The following is a 9,070-nucleotide window of genomic DNA, read 5'->3' on the forward strand; positions in this document are numbered from 1 at the left end:
ATTATTATACTTCCCCCAGCTTTTTACTGTCCCTCCCTTCCTCTCCTTCCCCGGGCAACACGCTAACGCCATCGCTGCTGTCCATCCCATTAATTCGTACAATGACTTCACACGCTCCGCTCCATAATGTATATTTTTAAACCGAGCAGGTTCTTTTAATGTATATTCTCGTGTCATTTCGGTGGCTGTTATTTCTCGCTTGATTGTCCCCCCGGTACAGCAGCGGCCTGTTTTTTCCTCCCCCTGTTGTGTGTTTTTATTATTTTCCCCCTGGCTTAGATGTGTCAATCACTCTCTCCCTGCCATTGGTTGGAGAGTTTGCGTCAAAAAGTTGCCAGAGAGGCGCTTTCTCAGCAAAGCTCCCCGAGAGAGGTAGAGACCTCAGCTCCAACGCACCCTGCCACTATTATTAAAAATAAAATCTTTTGACCAGCTCCGGCACCGGCTAGATCTGTATGTACCGAGCCCAGACCCCGAGCATCCCTGCATCCCTCTCCCGCACCGTCTCCTCCCCTTTCTTCCCCATTTATTCTTCTTTTTCAAACATTTTTTTCCTTTCCCCCCCAGCCCCCCCCAAACCCGATGTCGTGGGCATGTGCATGCGGCGAGCTCTCTAACCTCCTGCTTTGTGCTTTCTTTCCCAGCTCAACCCGACCCCTGAATTTGGCGAGGATCCGGGCGGCAGGTTTCACCCCTCGCCCCCCAGCCCTGCCCGTGGTTCGCAGGTAAGTCCAACCCTTCCTCGGGGCCATTGCTCGGCGGGCAGAAACACAGAGGAAGGAATATTTAAAATTATTATTATTATTATTTGTAAAAGATTATGTGTGCGGTGGGGGGATCAGTGTGTCGGTAGCGGTGAGCAGGCGGCTCCCCGGAGGAGATGCGGGGCTGCCCGGGGGAGGCCGGGCCAGGCCGGGCGGAGGAGGGAAGCGGCTCCGGGTCTTGGGCAACCGAAGGCGGCGGCGACCGCTCGGCCCTCGGCGAGGACCGGGAGGTGCTGGATGAAAAGGAGAAGGGCCAAATCCGAGAAGCGGGGAGGCGATGCCCACAGCCTCCCCGTCCCCTCGCCGGGCAGAGGTCGAGCGCGGAGCCGCTCGCTCCTTCGCGGGCAGGCGCGGTTTTTCACCGCGATTTCGTTAGTTAGGTACATATTGGTTTTATTTTTATTCCCCCCCCGCCCCCCCCAGTCTTATCCTTTCGACTTTGGTTCTTGTCTAGCCCCAAAATGGACTTTTAAATTTAAAATTAGAAATAACCGGGGAGGAATTTATCCCCTCTCTCAGCTCCTGCCTGAGACACCCCCTCCCCCCCCCTCCTCTTTCTTGCGATGCGGACACTCAGCAAAGTAATTTTGAGAAGGTGTCTTTGAGCACTCGCGGCGGTCGGAGAATCGGGCTGCAAATAGCAGGGAGAAAAATCTTCAAGGCTTTTGAGGACGGAGCTTCATGGCTCGGTGTTGGCGAAAAGGATGGAGAGAATTGCATCCGGGTGGGAGGGGGATGGAGATGTTTTCCACCTCCCTTATTTTGATTTTACTACATTTTTTTAAGCCGTGGGAAAGCGCTTCCCAAAGACACCGATCGGGTATAACGCGCGCTGCTCCCAACCCGGCCTCTCTCCTCCAAATTAGACCGCGTTGACAAAGAGAAAGTCGGGAAAGTCCTTGTGCACCGGCACAAGTTTCTTTAGAGCTGGAAAACCTCGTTAGCTGTAGAGATTTCTTTAGATTTCAGGTCCTCCGAGAAGTTGAATTTTATTATTTATTTCTTTCGAAAAGATGTAACTCCAGTTAAACACAACAAATACAACACAAACCAAAAAACCCCAAAGCAATAACAAAAAAAGGGCAGTTAAAAAAAGCGAACGAGTGGCGGTGGGGAGGCAGAGATGGGTCAAACGGCTCCGCGGCGGATGTCGCTGCCCGTCGAGCCCGGTTCCATCGCTCCCGACCGGCCCTTTCGTTTGCGCGGCCCAGAAAGGACTCGGCGGCCGCGGAGCTGAGCGCAGGTCCTGGGGGGGCGAAACGCGGGGAGCTGCGCAGAAGAGTCAATAGCGGGTCTATCCCCGCCGCCTTCGCGCCGGGGGAAAATCCCCGTGTTAAGAAATATCAAACCAAACCTTCCCACCGGATTGGGGCGGGGGGGAGAATAAAAAATATTTAAGAAATGCGGTGGAGCGCCGTACAGGCAGGGAACCGAGGTCTCGTTTGCGAAACAAATCAAAACAAATTCCCTTTTCTCTCTCGCACCTCCGTGGGAGGCTCTCCGCGCTGCTCCGCTGCCCGGCAAACCCCCCCGGACAGTCCACGTCCCCCTGCAGCGCGGCCAAGGGCAGAGGCGCAGCCTGCGCGCCCGGCCGCGGATCGTTGCCTTGCATTAATCAACCCGGGCGATCAGCGGAGCTGGGGCCGGTGGCCCGTAATTAGGGAGCGTGTGCCGCCCGGATTATCTCGTTAGTTTATCAAGAAAACATTTATTATAATTAATTCTCGGACGGGGTAATTATTATTGAGCGAGGGCAGAGCAACTGGTAGCCGGGCTCTTTGCGGAGCGGGGAGGGGGGGAGGAGGAGGAGGAGGGGGAAAGGTGACAGATTGCGGAGCGGAGCCGTTGCTCCGCGGGCTGCGGGGCGGCCCCGGGATGCGCGGCCGAGCGGCTCCGCGGGCGGCCGCGCTGGGCTGGTGCCTCGGCGTGATGCCGCCGAGTCCAACAGAATGGAGGTTTAGGGTTCGTTTTGGTGTTTGCTTATTTTTTTAAATTTTATTTGTGGCTTTGTTGTCTTTTTTTTTTTTTCGGGGTTTTTGTTTGTTGTTTTTTTTTTTATTATTCGTTTTTAGGCTGGTAGCAAAACCAATTTCGCTCTCCCGCGTATTCTGCGCCGGCGAAAACGAATTGGCGGCCGAAGCCGCCCGGACACCGGCGCGGTGCGCGGGGTTCCCTCCTCGGCAAAGCTGCTTCTCTTCAGCCTTCCCCGCGGGGGGCTGTTAAAAAAAGGGTCCGACCCTGCGCTTTATGCGCGCCCACTCCGCCGCTCAGCGCATCTGAAGGCGGCAGAGCCCGCGGGGAGAAGGGCAAACTCCGAACCGCGGATAATCGGCACTAACGGGGCTGGTGGGGCCGGGCGGGGGGGCACCGGAGCCCGGGGATCCTACAGGAGCCCCCCTGGCAGCTTGCAGCCCTCTCGGGTCGGCGGCTTTGCTCCCTTGTGTTCTTGCTAGCTGAAAACACGGAGTTTTGGGGTGTTTGAGGAAGAAAGTTGTGCGGGAGTTCGTTTTTCCGACGGCCACCGGCAATGGAGGGGAGGGCGAGACTTTACCCAAAAAGACAAAACAAAAAAGACTTTTTCTCCACGGGAAAACAATCTTAACCCTTTCAAGAACGCTGGGCTGGCCCCTTGTCGGCCATTTTTTGGCGGAGTGTGTGTTTGTGTCCCCCCACTCTTCGCTGCAGAGCGTCCGGCCCCGCCGGGGCAGCGAACGGGGACCCGGAGGAGCCGGAGCCGGGGGAGCCGCTCGCTCTCCCGCCCGCCGGGGCCGTCCCAGGGCCGGTCACCACCGAGGTGTTTGTTTAGCTTCAGCTCCGTCATCAAGAGTTTCTTGAAAGCCTAATAAATCTGTTACTTGCCTCCAAATCTAATTACCCGGAGTACTAATTAGGTGCAAATGGCCGGTGGAAATTACTGCAGACGTGGACTGATGGTGGTAGAGCAGAAAAGTTTGTCTCTTCCCGAGCGGAATGCCCGAGCGGGCATTCGAGCTCTGAAATGCAGCAACGTCGGGGGGAAGGGAAACGGGGGGAGGAGGTTTGAATGTTGCCCAAACCTGGGGTAATTAAAGTCCTTGCAAGAGACTAGGGGAGAGATAGGTTTCTTGAATTGTTTCTTTGTTTCTCACCCTTGGGCTTTGTTATCTGCATTATTTATTTAGCCGAGGGGTTCTTTGTGTCTGCCAATGGCCCCAATCAAGTTTTGCTTGAGACAATTAGCCGGTGCCCGGCCGGGAATCCTATGCAAATGCCCCGGGCTGCTGTACAATGCGGGCAGTTGAAGGCATGGGGGGGTTTTGTTCGGACAGTAATTACTGGCTGGGATGTGCCCCCCCGCCCCCTTTCCTCCTCGACCTTTTTTTTGGGGGGGGGGGGGAGAGATGCGTTTATCTAGTCAGTCTTTCCCAGCTCCCAAATCCGGCTGGGGTCCGGCTTTACGAGCCGGAGGATTGACGGGGAAAGGCAGCGGGGATAAAAGCTGGGGGGGCAGCGAGCTGGCCTGACCTCCCCCTCTCTCCTCTCTGGCCTCCGCAGGCACCTGGCGGCCCCCCCCGCCCGACGGCACCCCCCGGGGCAGGCAGGGCTCTCGGGCGGCTCCCCCTCGCCCGGATTTCGGCCAACTCTCCACCCCGCCACAACTTTAGCATGATGTCTTATCTTAAGCAACCACCTTATGCAGTCAATGGCCTGAGTCTCACAACCTCGGGCATGGATTTGCTGCATCCGTCCGTCGGTTATCCCGGTAAGCCACGTTTTTCTCCCTCTTTCTCTTTCTCCGAACTCCTCCTTTTTTTTCCCCACGGAGTAGAAGCCGCCGGGCTTTTGGAAGCACAACAAGCCCGAGGATCGTGATGGCTGGAGCGGGTGGGAGGTGGAGGGGTCCCCACCTTTGTTCCTTCTTCTTCACCCTCAACTTTTTATCCGGGGAAGGGTCTGCAAAGAGGGGACACCCTCCTGCTGGAGTTGGGGGGTCAGAACCTCCGGATCCTTCCAGGGAAGATGGGGAGGGGGCAACGGAGGTGGGACTGTTGCACGGTGGTGCCTGAGAACTGGGGTGCGAGTCGTTTAGGAGAAGCGGGGAAAATAGGGGTGCCCCCATGGGGAGCGGGCTGGAGGGGACACAGGGGGGTGAGAAGCTGCTGACTGACAGCCAGGGCCTCTGGCTCCTTTCGCAGCCACCCCCCGAAAGCAGCGGCGGGAGCGTACAACCTTCACCCGGGCGCAGCTGGACGTGCTGGAGGCCCTTTTTGCCAAGACCCGCTACCCTGACATCTTCATGCGGGAGGAGGTGGCGTTGAAAATCAACCTGCCCGAGTCCAGAGTGCAGGTAGGAAACGGGGTGGCCCCAGAAACCTGTCCCCCACCTCCATCCTGGCGTGCGGGCTTTGGGCCGGTCTGTGGCTGGAAGGGAGGAGAGGGGGGTGGTTTCGAGGATGGGGTCAGTAGTGGAGCCAAATCAAGCCCCTGTGGAGTGAAAGAGGCTCATAGATGGGTGAGGGTGCAGGGGGGATGGAGTGGCAATTTGCCTCCCCAGGGCCTCCCTTCCCCCCTGTGCAATGGCGGGGGTTGTGCAGTTCTCAGGTCCCAGCTCTTGAGCCTTCCACATCCCTTCCCAGACTCCTCAGCCTCTCTGATCCCGAGGCGGGCTCCCTAGCACCCCCAGGCTCTGCACCCTGCCTTGCCCTGGCTACTGAATCCTAGAAGATCCTTCAGGTGTTTGGGCCTCTTGCGGCACCCACAAAGGATCCCCCCTTCTCCACGGATCCCTGCATCCTTGGAGCAGGGCCAGACTGGGATCCCATTTCACATCAGTACAGACTGGGGGCTTCTTCTCCCTTTGAAGGGACTTTGATGAGAGAGGGGATGCCTTGGTGGAGGAGACCACTCTCCTGGGGCTGGGCTGTGTCTCCTCTGTGGGCAGAGTGTTTTGGAGGTGCTGCTGGCAGTGCAGGAGGATCCTGCACCCAGCGCGGATCCAGGACATCCCTGCAGCTGGGCCAGGGCAGCTCCAAAGCCATCCCTCCCCCTCTCCTCCATGCGAGGCTTCCCGAGGCGGCGTGATGTCGTGTCCCAGGGAAGCTGGGGACAGGGATCCCCTATGCTACACCCCAGCGTTCTCCCCACAAAACTCCCCAGCACTCCTCCTTGGTCCCTGCTGACAAAAAGATGAGAGGGGTTGGAAGGGCTCGTCCTGGCTGGGGATGAGAGCAGAGAGTCTATTTAGAGGGTAAATGAGGCATCTTTACCCCCTACCCCCCAAATCCTGCCTCTGTTTCCCTAATTGTTCCCTCCTTTTCTGATGCTCTATTGTTTCTAATTAAGGGCTTGACTTCAATAGGCCTTAAACGGTGATTCCTGGTGATTCCTGGGGGTCCCCGGCTGGCAAACAGTAAAGAGGCAGCACTTCCCCCACCCCTTCCCCCCCAAAAGTGACCTTATTAAGCAGTTTGATTTGCCTATTTCCACTTGTTATTACTGCTAATGATCTCAGGGAGGGGGAGCCCCGGAGCTTTTCTTTGCAGCAACCTGCAACCCTCTGCTCGCTGGGGAGCGCTTTTAGTGTCCCCTCCCCGGAGAATTCTCCCCATCACCATCTCTTTCCCCCCTTGGTTTTGCCTGTGCATCCCTAACACCAGGTTTTTTCTCTCTCCTTCCCCATCTCTCCATCTCCAGGTGTGGTTTAAAAACCGCCGGGCCAAGTGCCGGCAGCAACAGCAGCAGCAGCAGAATGGGGGCCAGAACAAGGTACGGCCAGCTAAAAAGAAGAATTCACCGGCTCGGGAAGTGAGTTCGGAAAGCGGGACCAGTGGGCAGTTCACTCCCCCCTCCAGCACCTCAGTCCCCACCATTTCTAGCAGCAGTGCCCCGGTATCCATCTGGAGCCCAGCGTCCATCTCCCCGCTCTCAGACCCCTTGTCCACCTCGTCCTCCTGCATGCAGAGGTCCTACCCCATGACCTACACCCAGGCATCAGGCTACAGCCAAGGATACGCTGGCTCGACCTCTTATTTTGGAGGGATGGACTGTGGATCTTACTTGACCCCTATGCACCACCAGCTTCCAGGACCGGGGGCCACCCTGAGTCCCATGGGTGCCAACGCGGTCACCAGCCACCTCAACCAGTCTCCAGCCTCCCTCTCCACCCAGGGCTATGGAGCCTCCAGTTTGGGCTTTAACTCCACCACCGATTGCTTGGATTATAAAGACCAAACCACCTCCTGGAAGTTAAACTTCAATGCTGACTGCTTGGATTATAAGGACCAGACATCGTCATGGAAGTTCCAGGTTTTGTGAAGAACCTTTGTGATATGAGAAAAAATAAAATCGTGATGAGAACGAACAGGCTGGGCTGAACGCTCCAGTTTTAGTCAGGTCTTGGTTAAATTAAAGAGAAAAATAACTCAACGGACAAACAAATGAACAAAAAACACAACAGCAACAAGAGGGGGACAGTGTTGTGATCCCGTTCAGACTCATCTCCTGCTCAGATGCTCTGGAAAAGGAATAATAAAGAGGAAAAACAGAGGAGGAAGGCCTTAAATGGACAGATCATTTAGTGAGCAGAAAGCAGACAGACCCATCTGTGTTCTTTCTAGTTTTAGGCAATTGTTGGGTTTCTTTGTTTGGAAGAGGTGGGAGATCGTCCCACCTACGGGCCAGTTTAAAAAAAAAAAGAAAAAAAAGTAAAAAAAAAAAAAAGTCTAGGTTTTTATTTCTTTTTTTGTGTGTGCGTGGAAAGATCCTTCACCCAGAGGTTTCCAATGTGTTAGCCAACCCTCGGTTAAAATATTCGCAATGGACAGCATTTCTCTTTATCTCCCTCTTTTTCTCCCTCCCTCTTTCTTTTTCTCTCGAGCTCATCCAACTGTTTGACGCCCAACTTGCTCAAGTTGGCACCCGGAGAACTTGGTTCAGGGCTGTGTGGGTTGTGTGACTGATTGTCCTAGCTGCACTACTTTATTTAAAGATTAAAAACAAAAAAAAAGATAATGTTCATAAGGAGTCAATATGTAGTTTTTAAGAGACAATCAGTGTGTGTCTTATATAAATGGTACATCTGTGGTTTTTAATCTGTGCTAGACTTCAAAACTGTGATCTCCTGTATTGTATGCAACTATGAACTCCGCACCAGCGGGAGTTCTGCTGTGATTTAAATAGGTTATAATTATAAGTGAAATTCAGAGCAACTGAGTTACCTATTATCATATTTTTAAAAATAATAAAAAATATATATTAAAAGAAAAAAAAAAAAGGAAATACACAAAAACACAATCACCTTTCACCCGAGGTGAACTGCACTGAAACTTTTTACCACAAACTCTCAATGAAAGAGAAAAGACCGAAAAAAACCCCACCCGAGGACATTAAACTCCTCTGGGGCTCACTTACTGCCAGCCACGCTGGCGGTAACTGTCAAATCCAACAGGACTTTGGGCAGTTGCTCTGACCTGGATGAATTTAAACCGAGAAATTCATTGTCGTTTATGCTTGCAGATGTTAACTGAAAAAAAAAAAAGATATATATGCATAAACCTTTTTTTTTTCTTTTTCTTTTTTTTTTTTTTTTTTTTTCCTGGATTTGGCAGATATGTATAATTATATTAAAATGGTTCTAGCACACTTGATGGTTGTCTTCCATTTTAATCGCATCCGGCGAGTGACGGCGAGGGGCGATGCCGGCTGCTGCAGGGATTTCTCGGTCGCAGGCTGGCACGGGGGACCAGGAGGGTCCGGCTGCTTCTGCGGGGCCGAGACAAAGGGGGTTTTGCTGGTGGCTCCCTGAGGTGCAGGAAGCAAAATGAAGGGAGGATTTTTAATTATTATTCATTTTTGAAAGCAAAAAAAACATTTGTTACAATCAGACCTTGGATAATATGATCTCCCCACAAGCTTTTCCAAATCTCAGCGTGGGGAGGGACGTGTTTGCTCTGTGCCCTCCTGGGAGGTGCGAGGTTACCTGGTTGCGTTTGGGGAGAACCCTAAACTTTCCAGGCTGATGCAGGGAGCGGAAGGGGGGAATCTGGGAGCGATCAGGCAGGATCATCTGAGCAGAAGTGCTGGGGAAGTGGGGGGATCAGTTTTTAAGCTGCAATTCCATGGGCTGAAGCCACAACGCCCTGTGATGCAGGATCAGGCTCTTCCTGAGCATCCCCATTCTTGGTGGCTCTTTCTCTGTCCTTCTCCCCCTGACTCCTTCCCATGGACATCGCTGGGGTTGCCTGAGCCCTGAACTCAGTTTGGATTAAACGCAGCAAATAAATGTACCTCTGGAAAGAAAAAGAGAGGCTGAAAAAAGCATCCGCCAC

The 9,070-nt window shown here is 53.8% G+C and overlaps 1 protein-coding gene across 1 annotated transcript; it reads left to right on the forward strand.

The window, feature by feature from the left end:
- The first annotated feature begins 294 nt into the window (after positions 1 to 294).
- On the forward strand, positions 295 to 8,384 carry OTX2 (orthodenticle homeobox 2). The gene is made up of 5 exons (XM_065063097.1): positions 295 to 453; positions 645 to 725; positions 4,299 to 4,506; positions 4,940 to 5,091; positions 6,438 to 8,384. Exons 3-5 carry the CDS (start codon positions 4,410 to 4,412, stop codon positions 7,056 to 7,058), a joined length of 870 nt encoding a protein of 289 aa, XP_064919169.1. The 5' UTR covers positions 295 to 453; positions 645 to 725; positions 4,299 to 4,409; the 3' UTR covers positions 7,059 to 8,384.
- Positions 8,385 to 9,070: the final 686 nt, after the last annotated feature.

Source organism: Columba livia, chromosome 5 (genome assembly GCF_036013475.1).
Source record: "Columba livia isolate bColLiv1 breed racing homer chromosome 5, bColLiv1.pat.W.v2, whole genome shotgun sequence".
NCBI lineage: Eukaryota > Metazoa > Chordata > Aves > Columbiformes > Columbidae > Columba > Columba livia.